The sequence below is a fragment of the Coturnix japonica genome, chromosome 7, assembly GCF_054131305.1.
Source record: "Coturnix japonica strain WE chromosome 7, WE-NBRP24, whole genome shotgun sequence".
In the NCBI taxonomy this organism is placed as follows: Eukaryota; Metazoa; Chordata; class Aves; order Galliformes; family Phasianidae; genus Coturnix; species Coturnix japonica.
In genome coordinates this window covers 8018978-8044372 of record NC_140669.1, presented here as the reverse complement: position 1 = coordinate 8044372, position 25395 = coordinate 8018978, and the positions used below count along the sequence as shown (strand labels likewise).

Sequence of the window (25395 nt, the reverse complement as noted above, 5' to 3'; positions counted from 1 at the left end):
GTGCAGTTGTACTTTTTATATAGAGCAAAGTCTTATGTAGTATTAATATGTGTAGCTTATAGTATGTACATGCTGGAAAAATAGGATCTCCGTAAATTGAGCCTTGTGTCTTGAATAAAATTGCTAGTAGTGCTTCCCAGCCTTGAATACAAGATAATATAAATTGGCGGTTGCATGGGAATGATTGAGTTTTCCCAATGGAGCTGTGCCAGTTAAGCATTTTTTTATTTACTCAGAATTATTATTATATTTATTTACTTTTCTGATATGAGTTTCTTTTTATAGGTCAGTTGTTTTGGGAAATATTAATCATTGTGGAATTAAGTCTATTATGAAATGTCTCGATTTGGTAGTTACTTTTTATATTCTGGCATCATATGGTGGCACCTCTAGTTGTATTTTCTGATTTGGACAGGAATTATTTCAGATTTCTACAATGCTAAGCAATGATCTACTCTGATTTTAATTTTAATTCTTGAAGTAGAAATCAGGATCTTTACAGTTAGGGCTTAATTCCTCACCCATTCCTTGGCAATTGCTAGATTCAAGGTAAAGTTTTTGGTCATTATGATCAGAGTTTGCAGAGTTACCGTACTTGATGATGAATGAACTGCTTCTGGTAAATGCCCACAAAACTTGGTGTAGGCCAGACCTGAAAGCTCTGAAGAAGAAAAGTGGTACTGATCTAGAAATAAGCAGGAGGATGATCTTATCTGAAGGTGAATTGAGCTGTTTAGAACTATACCTTCAATTGTGAGACTTCTCTAAATGTAAATTTGCAGTTTGCAGCAAGTATAGTTATACAATATAGTGTTGGTGACATGCACAGTCTTTCCTTCTAGTGAGAAAGAAGTGACTGTGATTGAACAGCCCACCTTACCTTGGCCTACTGTAATCAAACCTCAATGGGCCATCGCCCAGCGTCTGGCCAGTCGGCGAACAGCGATGGACTTCAGGGGCAGGGAGCTCCTGTGCTCACGGGAAACAATAGTAACCTGAAATAGCCACACTGTATTGTTGCATGAACATCAAATTCGCTCTTGTAGAAATGTAGACATACTGTTTATTGACTTATTATGCTACCTTAGCTCACTGCTAGTGATGCACTTCATTTAACCTATTTTTGTAATACTTAAAGCTATGCATTGAATGCACATTCGTTCTGCACTTGGGGCCTGATCCAAAGCATATTGTCTGTTTGAAAGAACCAGTCTACTGCAGTGGCTTTTGGCTCAGGCCCTCTATTTTTCTGAATTCCATTGCTTTATTTAGTTTATTTGCTTTTGTCCATGGGCTGTAAGGGGTTTTTCTTTCTTTATAAATAGCTGCATTTAAAATAAAAGCAAGGAGTAGCACACAGAAAACCTGCATCTCTGTATACGTAGTTATTAAATGCAGCTATTTTGTCACATGTATAGTATTGTAATGGAAATACATTACACTACTTTGTACTAAAAATGTAGATGACAGAATTCTATGTATAGATAATAGTACATGTTTATATATGAATTGTCATCCTTGTTTTGTGGAAAGATGTCTACAGAAAAAAGAATGATGGCTTAGCTAAGTGTGAAAAGCATTACTCTGGTAGAAGTGGGGCATAAATGTGTGCTTAATGGTTCTCTGCTATATCATCAGATTTTATCCTTTACTCAGAGAAAGTTTTATCAGGAAAGGAAATGTAGTATTTAGTTGTGGCTGCTGTAACAGAGTTAAAATGCAAGCAGAGAAGATAGTACTACAGATTTTTTGAAGTAGGGTTAACTTAAAGAGAACTGCAAAGCACACTTGGCATCTTGGAACCTGCAGAGTATTCTGAATATTTTGAAGTCTCTGTCAAAGGAAAAGGTTCCCTCAGTTCCTTCAGAGGCTTAAAAGACTTAATTTTTTACTTCAAATCGCCTCTTTGCAGTATTGTCCTCCCACTCTGTCTATTCATGTTTTGCATGTTAAAATATGCAATTTAAAATGAAAAGCATGCTTTTAACATATCTGTGGGGAAAGGAGGAACAATAGACACAAGTTCGCAGAGCCTTTGGTGCTGGTGATCTTGCAGAGCCCTGGCCCTTGACTGAGCACTTAGTCTGATTTTCATTCTAAGACACTGTGATAAAGAAAAAGAAACAAGTACAGACAGTTTGCTTTTGAGATGTGTATCAGCCTGGAGTTGTGCATAGTGTTTAATTCCTGTGAAGAGGGGAGTGGAATAGGACTGGCACGTTCTCAGTGTTAAAAACTGTGCTCAGAAACATCAGAATAGGAGGAAAATAGGTGGAAAGCATGCTCTGGACAGTAGTTTAAATATGCCACATTATGTACTATATATGCATATGCACCTCACGGCAACTTTTACTCCTGTAATAGCACTAGCTACTGGACTCAAAGCTGCTTCAGAGCATGCATTTACTGAATTAATTTAAACTAAAATTACATGGCAAAATAGAGCACAATTCTAATATGTTATAATGTTGATAATTTGGATTTGTATTTGTTACACCTTTTGTTACTAACAAAAAGACACTATTTTTGTCATTTCAGATGCAATTGTGTGGAACCAGAGCATCCTAGCAATAAAACCTTACGATACTGGCAGGACTACAATATATCTGCATCTGATGTGCCATGGGGGAACCTCACTGTGTCAGTAAGTGAAGTATTGGAACTTAGCGAGTAAGGGCCTAAGCATAAATGACTCCATCTGTCCTTAATGCAGTATAGAAATAGAAAAAGTACTGTTTTGTGTGTTTTTTTCTGATCCTATTTGTTCAAAGTGTATAATATGCTTAAGGAGGAAAGTTAACATAGACTTTGCAGAATTGTCTCTCTTTGTACACGTTTTGCTATATCATTATGCAGTCTTTGGTAGTACACATTAAAGCAAGTATGTGCGTTCTGTGCCCTGCTTTGGAAACTCCTTGACACGCTAACACAAGAGTTTGACTGAGATTAAGTCTAAACATGTCAAATGATAACGGGTTTGTCCTAGATTCTGCCAGATGGTGAAACCAAAGTTCTCTTGTGTAGAAAGACTTTAGGAGCGTTTATTTTCCCAAAAACACTCTTCCAGCTGTTCAGGCTACTAAGGAGTGGAAGGGGAGCCATTTTGTAATGTTCCTGTTCAGTGGCCAAATTTTTCTCTTATCTATGCTTTCATTGTTACATATATCCTTATGTGAATTATTTCCCTAGTGGAAAGACAGAAACAAGCTAAAAACAATATGTTCACACAGATATGTTATTTCTAAATTGTACCTTTTTCTATGTTTAAAGGAATACTAGAAAAGATTTTCCTTCATTAAAGTAGCCTTCTCAATTTGATTAAGATGTCATGTAGAGGTCTGGTACCAGTTTTTCTCACAAAGATAGCATTTCACTGTAAGGGCAAAAAGATGTTAAAACTAAGTTATTTCTCAAAAAAAAAAAAAAGAAAAGAAAAAGAAAAAAAAAAGAAAAAAGAATGTATTAACCTTGTTGTAAGCATAATCAAATGAAGTGCTTAAAAGCTTAAAACCCAATCCAGCCTATCACCTCTGGCATTGTTGCTTTCTAAGGCAGAAATGCAGAAGAACTTGTGTCTTCCTACCATGAGTTAAGCAAAAGCTGTCTTCCATGTTCTGTTATGCCTTGATAGAAAAGGCTGCTCCTCAACTCTGTTGGTGTGGCAACAGCAGAGAGAAATTTGAGAACTGCTGGCCTGAGGAATTCCAGCAATCCAGAATGAATATTCCCAAAACTGCAGCACACTCAAAGAGCATCTGTGCAGGGGCAGACTCCTCTCACTTTCTCAGATCTCTGACAGTGTTTTTCAGAGTACATTTGCAGCTGAAGAGATTTAAAATAACAGATTTTGTTTTAACTATAAATGTAAAAGACCAAGTGCATTATATAATGCCCTTTAAAACTTCTCAAAACCTTATTACCAGAACTTGAATTTCAACGGGTAGCAGTGTAACTGGCCTTTTTTCCCCCATGAATCTCTATAGTTGTCAAAGAAATTCCCATGTTTTTCATATGTTCATATGTTTATTTCTGTTGCATCATCAGGAAACTTCAGTTCTCCTACTCTGTTGAAATGCAGCTACAGATTAGACTTAGTTATCTTTAAAAATTTGGTCAGCCTCACTGTGTTTTCTGATGTGTAATTCTCCTTTTTTCTTTTGTCTGATTTATAAGTTCTAAGTTTCTGAAGACATAAATTGGCCAGGAAAGACAAATATCCTCTTAAAAACTATAGGAAGACCAATTTTTTTATTTTTTTATTTTTTTTTTAATTTTATTTTTTCTTTTTGCAGTCCAGGACAAACCAAACATGAGCAGAGTTCTTATTCTGATGTTGATAAAGTACTTTTCAGTAGATGTGAAGTAGTAGTGCATTTCATCCCTGTGCTCTACCAGCACCAAGTGCTACCTCAGACCAGGACGAGTTCTCTATTTGATTTCCTGACTTTTTGTATATATTTCTTTCTCAGTTAACATATCTATAATCTATCATCATCAGCATCATGTTTACTTGAGGTGTCCCTACTATAGGTATTATACTTTTTTTTTTTTTTTTTTTAAGCTACTATACTTTTATTTCAGTGCCTTCAAAACTTCAAGTAGAAACTGTGGATGTTTTTCAAGCCAGCCCTTTATTCAAAGACCAAGTTTCTTATAACATGGCACGCCACAGTACTGTGACACAAATATGATGAGCCAGTGGCCCAGTATGTTTGGAACAATAAGATCCTGATCTGGCAGGATATTGCTGTCTGGCATTGCTGGGTGCTGTGTTTCTTTTTGCTTTATATGCGTGGAGAGGTTGGGTAAGGTGAAGGAAAGAATTGCAAGTGCAGAGTTTGTAGCTCTTGTTTTTATAGCTGCTCTCTGCTTGTCACACTGTAAAAAGTGCGACAACTAAAGGTGCTATTGGAGAATTACTAGAAATGTTTTCTTCTGCACCTGCATGGTTGATCTTAAATTATGTTCAGTAAAATTGATACAGATTTTGGATTTTGCTGTAGTTTACCGGATCAGATTTTTAAAGCAAAAGGTAATTTGTGGAATGTGCTGCCCTCATGTGGTATTAAATTTATTGACCTCCTTTTAGGCTAATACTGCGCACTCCAAGTATCTTTTCTATCAACTTCTTGGCCTGTGGAGCTAAAACAAAAAGTCCTTTCTTGTGAACTTGTCAGGAGTGGCCGTTCTCTTGGTTGTTTTTTTTTTTTTCTTCCAAACTTTCAAACTGGGGAGTGCAGATCTGTGTTTGAGGCAGAAATAAATGTGTGCATGTTCTGTTTTAAATAAATCTAGTTTTGTATTAATTAGTGACCCTATCATTTAACACTGGTTAAAAGCTGTGACTCTTTAGAGAGTTTGAGGCTTTTTGGAGATGCTTTTGAGATCAGATGGAAATACTAGTAGTCTTAATTTTAAAAGAATACCTAAACAAAGATTTTGATGTAAATACAATCTAGCTTACTTGCAACTTAGAAAAGGAATGAAAATACCAGAATAAACAGATATTTTTCAGAACAATACTACTTTGTTCTCTCTGATAGGAATGTAAAAAGTTTCATGGAGAATTTGTTGGACGAGCCTGTGGTCACCATGGCCCTTATGTTCCAGATGTCCTTTTCTGGTCTGTCATCTTATTCTTTTCTACAGTAACTCTGTCGTCCACACTGAAGCAGTTCAAAACTAGCCGATACTTCCCAACAAAGGTGTGTCCCACTGTTTAATTCAGAAGCTATGATTAGTTATGTGCAAGCATGAATCACGTCTGCTCTGCAAATTCAGTTTTGTGCTGGTAAAGTGGACACTATTATCTGTTCTCTGTTAAGAAATTTGTACTAGAATATGTATAGATTTATCTGTAAGCAAAAAAATGGAACTCTGAAGAGAAATAAGTCCTAATAGGTCCTAAATCATGTACGTATTTTGGTTAAAATTGTTGTTTCTCCTGATAGGTACGATCTGTTGTCAGCGATTTTGCTGTCTTTCTCACTATTTTGTCCATGGTTTTAATTGACTATGCCATTGGGATCCCATCACCAAAACTTCAAGTTCCAAATGCTTTTAAGGTAATTTAGTGGCAAATTGCCCTGCCTGATTATTTTGGTAAAAATAGTGTACTATAGGAATGTTATAGTAATTTTATAATGCTTGTATTGTCAGGAAGTACATAAATTTGTTGTGCTCACTGAATGCTATGCGCTGCTCTGAGTAATGACTTGCATAACTCAGTGGCTCTCTTTCCAAATATACCCAAGTCTGCAATATCCTAGATGATTTTCCTGCACATACTTTGTTGTCTTATAGGGAGAGATTATTTAATCATTTTAAAGAAAATTGTATCCTAGTAATGTTTTTGTGTGTTGCGTACATAGTCCTTAGAGTTCTGACTGGCCATGTATGACTTTCTTTTTGTAGCCCACCAGAGATGATCGAGGATGGTTTATTACTCCTTTGGGGCCTAACCCTTGGTGGACAGTGATAGCTGCTGTAATTCCAGCCCTGCTTTGCACTATCCTTATTTTTATGGACCAGCAGATTACAGCTGTCATTATAAACAGAAAAGAGCATAAACTAAAGGTATTCCATCAAATACTTTTCAGTGTCATTTTTGGTCATGTAACTTCATCTACTCAAGGATGCTGATTTATTTTATATAGCACTCCTTTATATTGTTACAGATTTTCTTATTTGTCCATGTGGTATTTATGCCAAATGTTGATGATCTGTTACCTTAGGGAAGTCTTTACTGGCGTGGTTTGGAACAGAGATTCTGAATCAAGAAAGTGTTGTCTTCAATGTTTTATTTGTAGTATGATACCAATTCATCTCAAGAAAAAACTAAGGAAGTTAATCATTAAGCACTGTGATATTAATTAAGATACTGACAGTGTTGTTCTGCAGAATTGGTTTCTGAAAGACTGGGGCCATTCTGTAATGTGGGATTTTTTTGTTTGCTCTTCCTCCTAAAAGAGAATGAAGCTGAACTTTAGAGGCACAATGGGTTCTTAAAACATAGGATAACTTCTTGCTCTGTTCTCTAACACTTTAGTTGCCTACAGATGGAGAGAGAAAAAGGGACATCACCCCTCCGAAAAACTGTTGGGCAAAATCTAGCAGCAGGTTTCTGTACATGTATATGCAGCAAGCTTAGGCTTTTTTTTTTTTTTTTTTTTTTTTTTTGACATAGTTTTAATAAGCAGGAATCCAATCCCAAGTTGCTTTAGCAAATGCATTTGCAACCTTCACTCTGCACTGCCTCTTCTTGGATGATTGTGACATTTGATATGTTCTTTTTTTGCCCTCTTTGTCAGCCTGGCTCTTCATGTCAATCCATAGCATTGCATGTGGTTAACTTGACAGATGCAGGAATTTGCTGCCAAGCTTTGGAATGTGTTTTTTCAGCACTGGCATCTGGGAGTCAGATGGTCCTCCTGGCTGCCCCCTTGTCTTGCTGCGTTTTAGTTTTGCTGGGGTCTGGTGTAGCATCACCTGTTGCTATGCTTCCTTTTCTTCCCATATGTCAGGTTCCTCAGATCATGTATGAATGTGAGGAAGTGCTCTCAGATTCTGTATGCATTAGCAGATACATTCCTTATAAATGTGTCAGAAGGTAAAAAAAGGTGTCTCTCATAGGATTTAGAATTAAACTCTTTGAGTGCATTGCGCATGTAACTAATATCTTTGTTCAACAGAGCTCTGAGGTTAAGATGTGTCTTATCTCCAAGACTTACAAGTGCTTTGGGGGAGTGAGGGAAGGTGGCTAGAGTTACATTTTAATAATTTTCTGTATTTTATATGAATTCCCCTTTTCAAATAATGTAAGTAAATAAGATGGCATTTTCATGTGCCTTACATTTTCATAAGCCCAGACACTTCCCATTTTAGAAAAAAAAGTTGTCTTCAGAAAGAAATGACTTGTTTGCTTCCAGCTCGTTTTCCCCCTCTTTTTATATACTTCCCATAGCAAATTCTGCATAACGCACATTTCAGTTTTTGGCAGTCTCTGTAGCAAACCCTTCCAAGTTTAGTTTAGTTACTTTTTTTATGTCAAAAGGCATTTGCATGGGTTTACAGGCAAAGTTATGGTTCAACATATTATTGTTTGCATGAACGTCGCTGCTTCATCAGACCATGACATTGGATCTGTTGCCATATTGCAGAACTTTGTGGAGATAAATCATTACCTGACGTTGTAAAGGAAACATAGCTAAATGCTAAATAGCATTTATTAAATCAGGAAATAAATATCCCCTCCAGCTATGCTACCAAACATTTATATGACCAAGTTTGATGCAGTTCATCATCAATCTTCAAATTTGCAAGGAAAGCTGGCTGTGCAGTTGGATGGTCCACACATTGGCATCCAGTGTTATTAAGAGATGAAACTTAATTAAAATGGAAAAATGTCTGTATCTTCCATTATCTTTCTGTCATCTCATTTATAAATCAAGTAGCTTTTCTGCTTATCATTGGGGCACAAATTTGTTTTGGACTCATGATATGTAGACTTACTGATAACAGAAATATGGCTAATTGTTTCACGTGAACAAGCAGGAACTCAGGAACTCCCCTTAGATATCCAGTTTACCACCCCTACTGCCTCAGCCTTGGGTACCTCTTAGTAAAAAAGATTTTTTGCTATAAGTGACAGAATTTTAAATCGTCTCTAGCTGTTCATTAGGAATGCCTGTCAGGAGTGTTCTTAATGCAGATGTCATTTTATGTCTTCTCCTTAAACAGAAAGGGTGTGGATATCATCTGGACTTACTCATGGTGGCAGTCATGCTTGGAGTGTGTTCCATTATGGGATTGCCATGGTTTGTTGCAGCCACTGTCCTCTCAATTTCTCATGTGAACAGCTTGAAACTGGAATCAGAGTGTTCTGCTCCAGGGGAACAGCCAAAATTTCTTGGAATCCGGGAGCAAAGAGTCACAGGGCTCATGATTTTTGTACTTATGGGCTCATCTGTCTTTTTGACAAGTATTCTGAAGGTAATTTGGGAGAAATAAGGAAATGTTAAATAATACTGTACCACACAAAACGTTTCATTGCTGTTACTGTATTACTTAATGAATGTCATGATAGCACATTGCTATCATGTTTCACAATGATAATCTAAAGAGGAGTTCTAATTTTGCATAATAAAACAGCTTGGGACACATAACATTTGTGTAACAGAAGCCTTGTAACAAAAATCTGGTCTTACTGAAGTCAAAATGAATTCTACTGCTGACCTGTAACGTATCAAGATTTATCTTTTATTCTGTACTTTGGGCTCGAGGCAAATCTTATCATGAGCCAGCCTGGCTGAGCTATATCATTAGGTAAATGTCTTCAAATAATTTTAAAGCATGTTGTGATTACTAGCTAATTTAAAAATTATTTCCACAGTTGCAGGAGGCTTTTTGTGGTTAATTACTTGGCAATGAACAGAAAAATTATCTCACACTGTCAGCATGCCCTACGCTGCTCACCACTGTCATGAAACTGGATATATAGTCACAAGTTTCTATAATATCTATATACATAATATTTTTAAAAATTGTCAGGCCACAGAAATCAGTAAGTACTGCCACTGGCTTCAGTAAGATCAGAATTTACACTTGCACGTTGTCACAGTGAAGGGTGTAAGCCTTTACTTGTACAGCACAGTATTTTATTACACACATCATAATAACTTTACTTCAGTGAAAGCAAACCGGGCAAGTTTTATGCATTAAGTAGATAAAACAGATACTTACCTATGGAAGTATTTTGTAGCCTACACACTTTGTGCAGAGTGTCTGAATGTTTTAAGTGCTCTTTTCCATGCCATTCCATGAAAGTCATCCACCATTTTTAAATGCTTACAGAGTGCAGAATTTTTCCATTGGCTACATGAAATATTTTGTGTGCATTGCAAACAGGTTTTTGGGGATTATAATTTTACTATTCACACCCTCCTGAGCAGTCCCTTAGGTAAAATATTTAAGTATGTATTTAACATGCACTCTTTCCTTGTAGTTCTGTTAATTTTATAAATAGTGAATAAAGTATATTGGCCTCAGATCTGGCCATGGAAGAAAAATAAAACTGCAGAGCCAGATTCATCTTTTGCTTTATACTCTGAGTATCGTTATTAATTTGTAATTGAGGGAATCTGAGTTTACAACCTGTCTGATTAATGCAGGCATATGGCACATTGAATTTCAACTGTTTAGCATTTAATATTTTAAAATTCTATTTAACACACTCTTTCCTTTCTCTGCTTGTTTTGTTTGTGCAGTTTATCCCTATGCCAGTACTTTACGGGGTATTCCTTTACATGGGTGCTTCATCTCTAAAGGGAATTCAGGTAAAATGCATTCAAGAAGAGTCAGTTACTGACAGTGCTTTCTATTAAATGTGGAGCTAATTTTATTCAGTTATTTTATTCTTTTCTACATGATCTTAAAGGAACATTGCCAACCTTAAATTCTAGAAAATGCAAATGCAATGATAATGCCTATTTTTTTTTCTTTATTTGAATTTTTGATTGTAGGTCAAAACAATTTTTAACCTATTATCTACAGACAAAGCTGGTAATGTGGCTTGCTTTTGTTTGGTGTTTTCTATTCATAAACCTTTCTACTTGTAACTTTGCCTAGCACTTACTAAGGCTGAAATTCTAAACAGTATGTTTGGGCTTTTACTGAGGTTTTTAGATAATTTCAGTGTAATATTTTTTCATCTGTTTCTCAGAAATATATATATATATATATATTTCTCAGAAATATATATATGAAAGTGAATAATTGAGAAATGTTTTTAAGGCATGCTAAATCTGGCTAGCTTTACTTATTTTCTTCCTCCCCCAAGATGGGATGAAGAATAGGTAAGATGGTTCTGTGGGAGAATGTGCCTTTTGCCATTTCTGTCAAAAAGGAATCTGCTTAAATCTGGTCAAGTTACAAGCCTTAAAAAAAAGAAAATTCCTGAAGTTTGGGTGAATACAGCATGACTTATATCACTCATTCTACAGGTGTAGATGGTGCATCACTATCATCACTGAGCTGTTGTAGCTGTCTTTTGAAGGCTTAGGTCAGGATGGAACTAAATAGATCTGAAAAACAAAAACCTGTCTTATGTTCCTAATGGCACTGCAATTGGCTTTTCTAGATTGTCTTTTTTTTTTTTTTTTTTTTCCTCTCTCTCTCTCCTTCGTTCTTATTTTGTAAAGAAAGGGTGCAGTAGGGAAATGAGAGCAGCTTGGGATAAAGTGTCTAGTGAACTGAAAAGGATTTTCATCTACAGGAGATGAAAGACTGAAGAGATCTCTCAATGATCAACTATGTGCTAAAGAAAGCAGAGCTCAGTTCTTGAAAACCGAAATTTGAGTGTATAAGAAACGTAATAGTGCAATACCTGATAGAATCAGTTAGCTTCCACTCAGTTTGAGTCACAATAGGTTTGCATCTACTTTGAATTCTTGCTTTGTCTAGCACTGAGTTCTTCACCTGAAATTTTAGTGGTATTTTTATAAAGTAACTTTCTTTCTGCATCGTATTATACAGTTATGAGCATGATTTATCTTGACTGTACTGAATGTAATTCAATAGATGCTGGTACCTCAGCACGTCTACAGTAGAAAATACGTAAGACAAGTATGTATAAGGAACTTGACAAGTATGACTAACCAAATAATGAAATTTTTCATAAATGTAATTTTTATTCTTACTGTGGTGGCTTGACCAGATAGAGAACTGCAAGTCCACTGTTGGACTCACATAGATTCATGGCTTATGAGTGTAACTGTGGTAGTTTTTCTGCGTACTTGAACTTCTGCACAGTTTTTACATTTAGAATAATAAAACTGATTCTTAGGATATCCATGCTATCCTATGTACTCTGTGAATATCAGCATGTTTTGATGCTCATTTTGATGCAATTTTTTTTTAAAAAAACATCTCTTTCAGCTTTTTGACAGGATAAAATTATTCTGGATGCCTGCAAAGCATCAGCCAGATTTTATTTATCTGAGGCATGTTCCTCTTAGAAAAGTCCATCTCTTCACTGTAATTCAGCTGAGTTGTCTTGTACTCCTGTGGATTATAAAGGTTTCAAGAGCTGCCATTGTCTTTCCCATGATGGTATGGAGTACTTTCTATTTTCCCTAAAAACACATTTTCTTCTCAGTTGTGGGTAATCATTATTGAAGAAGAAGATTAGTTGTGGGTGGGTAATTACAGTATTGCTTTGATTCAGTGTGCAAGGACAGTTCATGTTATGTAAATAAAATACGTATGTGAACTCAAATTTGAGTCTAGGTTGCACTTAGTTTATAGCTGTGGATGACTGTTCTGTATTTTCTTAAAGAAAATTCTTCTAAATTACAAAAAACAGTATGATGCTTTTGTTTAAGGAGTAGTGCTTAATTGTTTTTCCTATTATACAGGAAGAACAGTCACTTAGTAAGGAAAACTATTTATTACATAGAGGAACTTTATTTCCATGCCATGCTGTAAATAAAAACCTGTCCTGCTGCTTAGTAAAATAGTCAAGATTAGTTAATGTGAAATAAAAGATAGCTACTGAACCTCCAGTGTTGTGAATTGAAGCATTTAACACTAATTCTGAATAAAGGAAGTCCAGGTGTTGGCCTGTCCAGGATGAAGGATAACATTCCAGCTGAAAACTCTGACTTTAGAAAGTATAGCTGTCAATTTTGTTAGTTTAATTTCCTAATTCTTTGAATAAATATCATTACAGGTCTTAGCTTTGGTATTTGTCCGAAAACTAATGGATTTCTTTTTCACGAAACGGGAGCTCAGTTGGTTAGATGATTTGATGCCTGAGAGCAAGAAAAAGAAACTAGAAGATGCTGAGAAAGAGGTGGGTCCTGGTTTCAGGCGTGTGTTCTTTTTGTTTTGGGATGATGGTTTCATTGGTTGGATGGTTTTGTTGTTTTCTTTGTGCTTGATGAGGTTTTTGTTTTGTTTTTGTAACGTTACCAATATCTCCTTTAGACAACTACAATTGGAGAAAATTCTTTAATGAAGGCATATAGCAAATCTACCTGCTGCACCCAATACCTTGGATGAGCATTTCCTTTCTGCCACTGCAGAAACAATTTGTGTCCACTTGCTAGTGAAAAATGTCAGTGACTTTGCTTACCCTGTTAACCGACTCTTCAGACTTTTGACTTTAGTTTTCTAATCAGTTTTGCATCTGATATCATTTTCCCTTCAGCTGTACTTCTTGATTTTCTTGTTTGAATATCCCATAAAGGTGGAGGAATATAAAGTAACTTCCTGTGTAGGGGCCTGATGGCATTCTCCTTTGTTGCCAGTATTCATAGCTACCTGGTTGATGCCAACTGTTAAGGGGGCATATTAGGAGTGTGTCCCTAAGTCATAGGTCAAAATAAATGAAGGACAGGTCTTGATGGAGAACTGTGGGAGCAGTGTCTGGTTCTTTTGAATGTCAGTTCTGTGTCTTGCCCCAGTATGAAGGTTTTTGTGGCATTAGGAAGCAAAGGTCTAGGCTGTTCCAATGTTGTCTTGGAAGGCTGTGGTCATTTCAGGAAGGAGTGCTCTGGGGACATTTTTGCACACAATTTCTAAGTTACCCTGAAGACCTCTGCAAAGGCCTGGTACCCATGAGAGATAATGTTTTTGTGGTAAAAGGGTAGCAGAAGCAGTAGCAAGAACTAGACAATGTGAATGGATAAATCAGGGAAGCCATGAGGAATCTGAGACCAGTGAATATGTATGTTTAAGGATTCCCCTTGGTATATTTGTTTACAGAAATAGGACGTGAGCTAATAAGTTGAACATAGCCATGAGGACTGATTGGTTTTTTTTCTCTCCCTTTTGCATTCTTTTGTGACCCTTGATAACTCACTGCCTCAGCTCTGATCTGGAGAGCGTAACTTTGCTTTCTTTGTTTCATGTAATGAACTTCAACAGAATTCATTTTGGGGAAAAGTTCTACCTAGCTAATAAATACCATGGTTACTATTTACTAGTTAGCGTATGTCTGCAATGTTACTTGGATGAAGTTCAAATGCATGGTTTCTTTTTTACCCTTTGAACTAAATTAACATTGTTTTGTTGTGTGTTTTTATTTCACCACAGCATTCAGCTTTCATAAGAATTCAGAGTAACCAAAAGTAATTAAGGCATCTCTTCTTTTGTGTCTGGTTACTGGAAAAAATTCTTTGTTACTCTCATATTTTGGTTATATGTCTCTTTCCTTCTGATACTTGGTAAGATGGCATCATAAAACAAAACTGGGAAAATCTACTGGTGTTACTTTATTTCATTCACTGTCTGTTTTGAGAAGCTATTTTTACTTATTTTGGCATTTCTAAATATTTGAAGCTATTATTAAAACTGTTCAACTGTCAAAAACTTATGAAGCTGTGAAGCCTGGAAATGACAAAATTAACTAGTAATAAAACTTCTGACATGTAGCCTAAGGAATTAATTGGAGAGTTGCTATCACACAGCTTTTAAAAATAGAAGTATTCTACCCACAAGAATATTCAGAAATATAGTTGACAAGATCTGAAACTTCACTGGATCCTAACTTCATCACTTGGGTTCTTTTAATATTTTTAGGTCATATTTTTCCAAGGCTTTCTACATTTATAGTGGATATTTTTTATGCCTTCTCACAAATCTTCCTTTGTCAGCAATCTGATGTAATCAAGTCTTTCTGAGACCAGAATGAACAAAAGTGACTTCTCTCATTTGGAGGGGAAAAAAAATCACAACTTTTAAAATAGCTGTAGTAGTAAAACATGGAGGAAACTGTGGAAAATGATCTCAACTCTTCCAGCTAACGCCAGCTTACCAGTGTGCGTGAGATATGTCACATTTTGGGTGGCCTGCCTGGTAATGGCATGCTTCTCTTTTGGGGAAAGCTGATGTCACTTTAATAATGCTTAACACTAAACACCAAGGTAAACTGTTACCAAGCCATCTAATAAAGGGAAAAAAGGAAGTCTGTGTGTGTCTGCCCCCAGTATAGGGCAGGATCTGATGGTTATTCCATTTGAAGACATGTTAACCTCCTGGCAGCTGTTTTGTTACATATGTACCAATTCACTTTCATAATTTGCTCAATTATGAGAGCTATGTGGGATCATGGGGAAGCATACAGAATCACCTACTTACATGGTGTGTGCCCCGGTGGCTCTGTGGTAGGAATGCCATGTTGCAACACCAGAGGCCCAGGTTCGAATCCCCTGTGGCACAAATGGTAGAAGTGCCGCTCTGCTACACAGGAGGCTCAAATCCTGGGGGTTGGACTTGATGATCTCTAAGGTCCCTTCCAACCCGCACAAGACTATGAGACTGTGGTTGCTTGTAATTTACACCTTAAGCCACTCTTATTTCAGAGGTTTTGCTTTATAGCTAATGTGTTGTGACAACTGCTCTGGTTTTCCTCATCTAAAAGTGGTGGGGAGTCTTCAGACTCTTCCTTCAGCTCAGAGCTCTGGAACCATTTTGGTCTTTGTTCTTGTAGGCAGGAGATGGTACTTGAGGGAGACTGTTTTGTTCTCCCCTCCTCCTAAGATGAAGATTTCCTGAAGTTATAATTATTTGACAATAGATTTGTTGTAGGTATATCTAGTTCTCATAGAATCATAAAAATGTATTTTCTTTAAGTGAAAACTAATATTGGCATCTTGTTGCAGTAAAACTTTAACCAGTATTTAAACTGTGTGCACAAACATAAATTTGAGTGTCTTATTTTTTGTATGTTAATGATGCTGTGCATGTGTCTAGTTATGTCTGATGTTTAAAATTCACCATCTTGTTCCTAAGTTTTCTTTGTCTCTTTTTAAAAAGTGTCTTCTATATTTGGTATCAATAAGTAACATTAATTGGAGATACTGCTTTGAAATAGAGGGGTGTCAATCTTGAATATTCAAATTAACAGTTGAAGAGAATCTTATTTCAGGAATCATTAACAAATGGTTAATATTAATGGGTAAGATGCTTAAAATTAATGTTTCTCAACAATATATCCTGTCTCACATCTAAGTTCCTTCTTCCTAGGAAGAACAAAGTATGTTAGCAATGGAAGAGGAAGGGACTGTTCAGTTGCCACTAGAAGGACATTACAGGTAAAATATACATTTCCTCTTTTAGGTGAGTTACAATTAAATAAAACATGCCACCATATTTATTCTTAATGTTCACTGAACATTAGGAGAGAATGTGCATCTGATAATAGAGTACAGCCTTGTGCACTGAACCATATAATGCAGCGTTTAACAAGCTGTCCCTCTTTCTAGTATTTCCATAAGATATCACAGTCCTTAGGAAGAGCATTTCATTTGCCCTTGACAAGATAGCAGGATTCAACTATTCAGAAGTAACTTTAGCTTGTGACATACATAGTGTGAAAGGAAGATGTAGAAAAGACTAATCCTTCACTCTCATGATTGCAGAGAGCCAGGGAACAGCCTTGAACACACTCCAAAGAAACCTGGGTTCTTTATAGTATCATGTTTTGTAACATTCTAAGTAAGATTGTAGCTGTGTGAAATAGTAAATTAAAAGCTGTCTGGAGCAGGTGAAGCATAATGGAGTGATGCAACAATGTACAAAGTATGAAAAGTTCTGTTTTGTCAGAAATAACTCACTTCACCAGCCCCAAAAGACCTTACTCTTATTTACAGTTTTCAGAAAGCTCATAAGGAAGATTTGAAACATCTGCTGATAGGAACCTCTGCATTACCACAAATTCATATTACTCTCTCCCAGAATGGCCATCTCTTATGTTTTAATATTATCTTAACATACCCTAAGGCAAATACATGTAGCATTTTACTGTCTGTGTATCTGAAAAATCTCAGACTATTTCTTATTTTTGATTCATCACATCATATTTCTAATTTTCTGATGTTTTTTTCTTTTTTTTTTTTCCTACATTGTTTTGTTCTATTTTGTATTAGCAATACATAATTTATCTTGAGGTGTGATTTCAATTTATAGCATGCTTACTTAGGCAAAGTTGCCTGAATAACATGTACATTTCTGTACTGCGAGGGTCTCAGGCCTACAGCTGAAAAGAAGGATCAATACATTGGTTGATAAAGGGGGTCCCCCAAACAATGTGAAAACAGGTTTACTTAGATCTTACTGGCTGTCAAACCATGCATTAGCCATAGAGTTGGGAAAAATGTAAAGACAGACTCTTTAATCTAAGGATTATTACTCTTAAGTGCAAAAGTACATATTCAGACCAGCCAAGTTAAGCTAAGGGCTACATATTGCTGCTTAAAGCTACTGATTATCTTTTTATCAGGGCATTTTTAAAAAATTAATATTCTATTTAAATCTATTAAAAATAGATTTAAATTAGTAGCCATTTGGGCTATTTTAAAGTTTTGAATTTAAACATTTTCTATTTGTTGTTAATCATATTAACATCAATAAAATATACTGTGTAATATTGCTCTTGGATGAGGAACATGCTAAAAAAGTGCTAAGATTTGTCTTAAATTGTTTTTTTTATTGTCACCACTATCAGTTTCCAAGGGCTTTGGTATAGTTAATAATTAACAAAGAATGATTGCCAATTGTTTTATTGTGTATTTACTTTTATTCTTGCTTAGAGATGATCCATCTGTGATAAACATTTCTGATGAGATGGCAAAAACTGCTGTGTGGAAGACATTGTTAATATCCTCGGAGAATGCAAAAGATAAGGAGTCAAGCTTTCCTTCTAAAAGGTTTTAATTTTTTTTTCCCTCACTATATTATGCTTTAGATATTAGTTTCAAACCAATGCTAGAACATTTTGCTAGGGATTAGAAAGATTTCTAGCATCTTGCAGTTTTCGTTTCCTTTTGCTTCTGTCCAGTCAAACATTATAAGGTCAAAACACAGATTCACTATGTTTATTTATTAAAAAAAAACAAAAAACAAACAAACAAAAAAACCAAACAAACAACCAAACCCCACCTCCCGTAAGACACAACACAAATGTTTGCATGCAACTTAGTTATGTTAGAGTGGAAAATGAAGTTGAGCATGCTTGATGCTTGTGTAATGAACCACCAGCCTACACCTGGAATATTGCACAACAGCTGTTGTGTTTGTTCTGCTTGCTTTTGTTCTCCCCTCTTGAAAAAGAAGTGGTCATTACTGCCCTTTAAATAGCTATATGAAGAGCCAGTATTTTGATGTGATCTACTAATATTTGAGTGAAAATAGTTTAAAGATTGCATCACTTCTGGTCACTTTTTTTTTCACACCTACTTCAGTTGTACTCCAAATAGTTAAGTATTATTTAAGTTTAATCCACAAAAAATGTAAAATGAACCACTGATATTTTGTCTGTGCTAGAGAAGTATAATGGGAATAAGGAAGTATAAGCGCAGTGCTATTGTAAATAACGTTTTCCAATTCAGTAAATTTAAAACATAACAGTATTTTCTACTTAATTGTTTCATATCATATTTCTGTCATAAGCTCCCCTTCCTAATCAATCTAGAAGCTGATTCCCCAAAGGTAAGACCCTGTGCCCCAAATTTTTCCTTGGTTGTATCCTCCAATTCAAAGTGGTGTTGTCTAGGAACCCAAGTGACTTGATTTCATCTAATTTTTGGGGAGACAGAATGAAAAGAAATTTCAAATAGGAATGTGCAAATGTTTTCTTCAACTCCCTCTAACATGATAAAATTTGAACTTTATTATATTAAAAAATAGAATCTGTAGATGTAAGATATTTAAACGCTAAATTGATTTTTTTTTTTTTTATCAGTAGCTTTGGTAGGTTTTTTATAATTTTTTAAATTTTATTTATTTATTTATTTATGCAAAGTGATTTTCTGCCCATTTCTAAATCCCGTGTTCAAAATAAGTTGTATGTTTGAAATATCTAGCCATTGTCTTATGGTGAAGAGATGCACTGGGGAAAACAATTTGTACTGAAATAGTGTTTTTTAATTTTGTCACCCCAAAATGGCATGCTGCCTTTCAGTGTTATTCCTTTCCCTAAACAGCATAAACAAGATGAACAGCTGATGACTACATAATCTTCGTTTCAAACACCCATGGATCGGCACATTAATTTTAATGCTATTTTACTGACAGACAAAATAGCGATGTAGTTCTGCTTTGTTCTCTGCCCTACATGTGGGCTAAAAACAATCCTGTCACAGTGGTATCAGTGTGATACACAGGAGAAGGATGTACATTATGATTTTCTTACCTTACGTGCCTCTGCTGCACAGGCAGTGCAAGTCTGGAGAAAGAAGAAACTGATGTGGGTATGTTCACTGCCAGTGGGTATTCTAGAGTTGCAGTTTCTCTGGTAGATATTACCTCCTTTGACAGTATGATAAATTATGTAGATCTGTAATTCTTTACCTGAGATTTTCAAAGATCCCATGGGCATAGAGCAGTCTACATAGGCTGTGGCTCAAAAAGCAAGGACTGAAGTGATATGGAAATGTTGGGTTTTAGTTATGAATGTCCTGTTGCAAATAAATAACCTTGTGAAGAACCTGAAATCCTTTTCCATGTGCTCTAGCTTGTCTCAGATTTCCAGATGGAAGTAGATTTGAAGAACTTTGAATGTGGAGGGCTTGCCTGTGTTAGCAGACAATATTGACCTTATATTAGAGGCAGCTAAGAAAAACATTGAAGTCCTCAATGCACATACAATTACATTAAAAATAACTTTGTCCTAGGTTAAGCACTGAGGAAAAAAATGAAAGTTTAGGATGGCAGCAGTCATAATCTTCATAAATGATCAAGTACCATGCAATTGCCTTCGCTGGGGGGTATTTGACCATAGGGAGGCAGGTGGGAAAAGGTTCTGTTTTGTAATGAATGGTATTTTTAGACACTGGTATAAGAAAGTATATGTGACAGTAGGAAAAGTATTACTATGTACTTCCATAGTTGAACTTAAAAGGCATCATTCAAATTTAATAGCGATAATTAAGTTATGATAGTGTACTATGATTTCAGGTAATGCCTTCTAAATTGGGGGCTGATCAGTTAACAATATAGTACTATAAATATAAATATATCAAATCTTAAAGTACTTCCCAGTAATGAAACACTGAGTTGTCTTGAGCAATGACAGACTGGTCAATAATAAACTACAATGATCTCAGAGAGATTTTAGGCAGGAAGGGGCTGCACAAACAACTTAGCCTGATCTGTACCTGTTGTAAGCTCTGCCCTGCCCGCAGCTCTTTGAAGCAATGGTGAGACAAAAGAGCATGTGACAATTCTAACATCACAGATTTACAATGGTATTACATATCTGAAGAGGTTACATGCTTGAGATTTACCTAGCAGCCATTTAACCATTTATGTAGCTGAGTTCTACCTTGATACCTTAATTTTTTGTTATTAAAGTGTCTAGGGATCCAAAAGTCTGCTTTTGAGTACAGCCTGTCCTGATAGGTGCCTTGGTGCTCAATTCCATCTTCTGTCTTTGCCTATAATATTACATCCATCAGGCAGCAATTTCAAATCATATGGAGAAGATCTGACCCTAGTTTTAGCTGTCCTAACCCACATATGCAGAAGACGAAAATGCTAAATAAAAGGAAGATTTTCCTGGTGTCAAAGGCAGCTAAAGCCTGGAAATAATATAGGCCTTAAAGCACACAAATATCCTCAGTGTTTGCTTTTACTAAGCATAGGTAATTGCCAACTGTACTGTTGCACTTTAAATTAATCCCCCAGGAATTTGTTTGCATGTCCTTTGTGTGCAGGAAGTGTGTGCATATCCAGTCCTATCACTGTTCTACAGAAGGTGACAGATTTGGCAGTTGAAGTGGCAGAAGTTGGTATTCTTCAGTTATTTCCATTAACACCTCTAGAAACAGCCATAGGCAGAGAAGTAAGCTTTGGCTGAATAGAATTGTATCCTTAAAGCAATTTTAACGTGAAGAAAAATGTCAGATGATTGTAAAATTGTTCATGATCACCTTAAGAATTTGAGAATTGATCTTGCTTTCTTTTACACCTTGTTTAACTCAGCCTATTTCTCATTCATTCTAGTTAAGGAATAATTCCAATGAAAACTGGTAGGTTGTGCTTGAGGTTTGTTCTCAGAAACATCTGTTAGATACCCCACCTCTCTTTGTTGATTTGCCTTTGTTGTGGCATTTCTTATATTCTTGCATTCTTGTAGCGTGACTAAAACTCACTGTAACAACTGTTTTTTTTGTTTTTTGTTTTTTTTTTTTTTTTTTTGTTTTTTGTTTTTAATTTACATATATAGGCTGTTGTAAATTAGGATCCTCTTTGTAAAAGAGAACATCATCTGCTTTGCACATATATTGCTTTCTGTAGGCAAACCAACAGTGTTTTAATTGGGGAAAACAGCAACAACAACAGAATCAAAATTTGAATTCTGCTTTTATGTGATCTAACTTTTAGGCTGATTAAAAAAAATAATTTAAACCACAAGCAAATACATTATTTCTTATATGCATATATGAGCAAGTTTATATAAAACTGAGATCTAGCAGGGAATATTGTCATCTCCCTGCCCCTCTGCCACTGCCATCTCCTGCTTACCGTGGGGAAGACTGAAAGCCAAATATTACCGCTATAAATTGGCTTGTGCTGCTTCTAAAACATTCCTTCCAAATGTATAAGCAACAGAATACATGTTGAAGAAATGCTTACTGTAACCTCTTGTTTGTGCCATTTAAGAAAATGCTGGTATTGTCTGGGAACTGTATGTTATCACTAACTAACAGTGGTATTTGCCAAAAGCCTACCTGCTTGCATGCTGGCTGACTTGTCTTTCTGTACATCTTAAGTTCTCCACTCACCTCGTCACTGAACTGCTGGCTGATGTCTTCTGCATCATTCAACACAGCAGCTTTCACTTGCTTCCCAGTTTGTGTTATGCAGCATGTAAAGTTAATTATGCTATCTGTACAGTATTGTTTTTCAGATCTGTGTGCATGTATATGTATGATAGCGTGGCTGCAACATTTTTTTCTCTTCTTTTTCTAGTGCTGAAATCAGACAAGAGAAGAAAGCTGACTCAGGGAAAGGTGTCGACAGAGAGACTTGTCTGTGACTTGTTCTACAATTATTTTTTTTTACAAATGAATGAAAGGAGTGCCACAGCCACTAGATAGAACTGATATGATCTTGTAACTTTTGTCTTTCATCTCAAACTAGCACAGGTAACGTAGCGCAATGTTTGTCTCATTACCCTTTGTCTAAACGTCTACATTGTGTGCTATCTGTGCAAAAGTCCATGGTAGCCAATGCCAAAAATCTTCATTTCCTTTGCTGGTGTTGGCCATTTATCAGTATTCATATCATAAATTTAACAAAGTTTCTTTCGAATTCAACGTACCTGTTAATATGTTTGTACTGTATTTTGCTACTTTTCCTGTGTGAGAAAACTTAATCTTTGCTGAAGTTGAACTTGAAACAGTTGTTCCAATTTATTTATTTTTTTTAAATCATTTTACTGGATGAAGAGATTTTAGGAGACCCAACTTGACTAGTTGAGATTAAAGAAGATTTTAAAGTTAGAACTGATCTGACCCTGTGAACAAACTCACAAGTGTAATCCTTTTCTCCTCAAATTGTCATTCTGAAGTCATGGATTACTCTTGCAATGGAGACTGCAGAGTCAGATTCTGTATTTGTGCAGTTTTTCTTGATTTAATACAGTGTATTTAATATACAAATTTGTATGTAACTGGAACATAGTCATATATATTATATATATAAAAAATATCTATTATAAACATTCATCACCTTAGTTGAAAAATACCACCACATCCTTTGATGTGAAACATTGGTAAGGTATTTGTAAAAATGCAATCTGTGATTACAGTATCTTGTATTGTATGAATGTCACCGTGGTAGGCCAAATAACTGCATTACAGCATTACTGAATTCATTATTTCATAATACGGAAAGTTTTGTAGATGTAAACTCTATCCCCCGTGCCATTATATCACCTGCCCAATGATTTTCCTCTTCTTTCCTAAAATGCACCCGCTTAAGTTGATATTTCTATGGTTTTGTCTCTACTAACAAATGTGGAACTCTTTAATTCCATAGACTGCGTGTACTTAAATGCGTATCCTGCTACTGGTTTTGTTACAGCCATTTTAACTATTCCATAAAGTACATATTGATGAAAAGATTTAAAACAGCATTGCAAAGTTAAATGCAGCTTTAAGCCCTTTGCAAACACATTCATAACCAGTTTTCTCATTACCTGATCCTTCAGGCTGTTCTTTTGTGTGAAACATGGACTGTGAGCTTCAGTACTGAATTAATAAGACATTTACGGATTATTTGCAATTTACTAATTTTTAATTTTTTTTTTAGATAAATTTTTAAATGATTAAATGAAGACTAACTGTCACTACAGTTCTGAATCCTATGAATGAGAATCCACACCATTGTGATCATTACAGCAACTCAGTGACAGGGCTTTAACATTCCCTAGCTTTCCAAAAGACGCAAACGCTCGAACAGTCCGAATGTGAATAATTTTTCATATCTAGTACATTTAAAGTATTCCTTCTACTGTTTTGGTGTGCGAGTCTATATTTCCTTTTTACTACTTCAGCCATAAACAATAACTGCTTTTTGCTGCAAACCATTAGGGTTACTGTTCTACGTTTTTCCCTAGCATTATCAAAGCCCACTTAAAGGCCATTTTTATGGGGGAGAAACATCTAATGGACACAAAGAAGGATTTGCATTTAATTAAGTGTTTGTATTTATGAATTTAGGAAAAAAAAAATGCCAATACATTAAAGTTAAATGCTTTGTTTTGTGTAATTGATGATAAATTGTAAGATTCCAATTGTTTTAAGGTTAGTTAGAAGTTCAATACTGGTTTGTCCTGAAAGCAGCCTGGTGGTGTTTTAATATGTTGCTGACTTTGTTTCAGGTAATATATGCGATCAAAATGTATTAGTTTCACTTGACCAACTCTTAGAATATTAAGAAATCAGTGTACTCAATGGCATTCTGTATTTTGTTCAGTATTCCAGAGTGTTTTATTTTTTTTAAACAGTCACTCTATTCTTGTGTGAATTTAAATGCTATTCTGATGTTAATCTCAACATTCTGAATCACACACAATATAAAGAAAATGTAGTGCTATATTTACTTCTAATTTCATATTCTTGCTCAAAATTACTTAAATTCTTGGATGTAATTTATTACAAAAGTTTATGTGTACATGTGAATAGACTATTGTGTTTTTCACAATTAAGAAATGTTACGTGAAAATAAATATTTATCCTAACTAATTTTCAATTCTTACTTTCACACTGAAAGTCTTAGAATAGGTATGTATTGTGGCATTTTAAATGGATGCTTAACACTTGAATATGGAGCAGGACTGGGTTATATACAATGCAGATGTTTGGGAAGCATATGCAAGTGCAATCTCACTGAAACATGGAATACAATCAGCATTGGTTAGCTGCATGCAGCTGTTGGTGATGTACATGGTCTGATTCTAACAAACAATATGTGCATCATCGGGGATGGCACAATACTCACCTGTTCCAGGAAGAGTGGGATTCCAATTTATTGATTATGAGTTGGTTCTTCTTGCTTTTGGGAGAAACACTGTGGAGCAGGCAGCAGTAGTTCAGACCTCCAGCAGTTCAACAGGTAAGTTCATATGATTTTAAATACTGTAGCTTTGAGGAATTTAAAGTGTCTAATAGTTGATCACTGCCTTGGCTACTCCCTTTTGTGGGAGTACCTGCTATCTTACCATATAAGAATTCAGCTTCTGAAAAAATTTGTAGTCCTCAAAGTTCAGTACTACTACACAAATGTGTTAAGTATTTTAAGTATTACCTCCATCTTATTAAAATCCTTTAAGCTTCAACCAAGTTTTGAATGTGATGTGGAGGACTCCCAGCCAGGGAAGTCTAACTTGCACTTCAGGCTTCTGCTGTCTCTGAATAATAAATGTTGTGTAAAAAACTAATAAAGAACCTAAATTCATCCTTTTCATGGGGGGGGGGGAAGGTTTAACTGGCAGGTAAGTGCCTAACTTTAGCAACATGGCAGCACTTCAGCTACGAATGATTGGTTCATAGTGCTAGATTTGTACATTAAGAAACTTGCTTACATCTGTGGCATCTTTTTTTTTTTTTTTTTTTTTTTTTTTAGGTGTTTTTCTGTGGTTGTGCATTTTTAATTTAAGCTGATGCCCTATTTATTTGTTGGTCCCCTGAGGAAGTTTTATGATCTTGTTAATTAATCTCCTGCATCCTTCATGGACTAGGGAAGGTCTACCAGATAGAAGAAGCTGCTGATTTGATGCTCATTTCTTCTATTGAAAAAATTACATATATGCATATAAACTACTTAAAGTTATGTGGTTCTCCAGTAGCATTATGTATAGCTTAGAAGTTGCTTTCCAAAACAAGAATT

General features: G+C 35.6%; 1 protein-coding gene across 16 annotated transcripts in view; it reads left to right on the top strand.

The window, feature by feature from the left end:
- Window positions 1-24251, top strand: part of SLC4A10 (solute carrier family 4 member 10) — a 139184-nt gene extending 114933 nt beyond the window's left edge. For 5 of the 16 annotated variants that reach the window (XM_085553011.1, XM_015869083.3, XM_085553013.1 and 2 more), the window contains exons 15-25: window positions 2539-2644; window positions 5544-5705; window positions 5952-6065; window positions 6415-6576; window positions 8740-8991; window positions 10266-10334; window positions 11935-12108; window positions 12728-12850; window positions 16027-16094; window positions 17592-17708; window positions 21973-24251. In XM_085553011.1, coding sequence (XP_085409137.1) covers window positions 2539-2644; window positions 5544-5705; window positions 5952-6065; window positions 6415-6576; window positions 8740-8991; window positions 10266-10334; window positions 11935-12108; window positions 12728-12850; window positions 16027-16094; window positions 17592-17708; window positions 21973-22039 — 1414 coding nt within the window. In that variant the 3' untranslated portion in view covers window positions 22040-24251. Of the gene's footprint in view, window positions 1-2538; window positions 2645-5543; window positions 5706-5951; window positions 6066-6414; window positions 6577-8739; window positions 8992-10265; window positions 10335-11934; window positions 12109-12727; window positions 12851-16026; window positions 16095-17591; window positions 17709-18450; window positions 18490-21003; window positions 21030-21972 lie in introns of all 16 variants that reach the window. The other 11 variants (XR_014948201.1, XR_014948198.1, XR_001556649.3 and 8 more) reach the window with 5 other exon arrangements.
- The last annotated feature ends 1144 nt before the right edge of the window (window positions 24252-25395 follow it).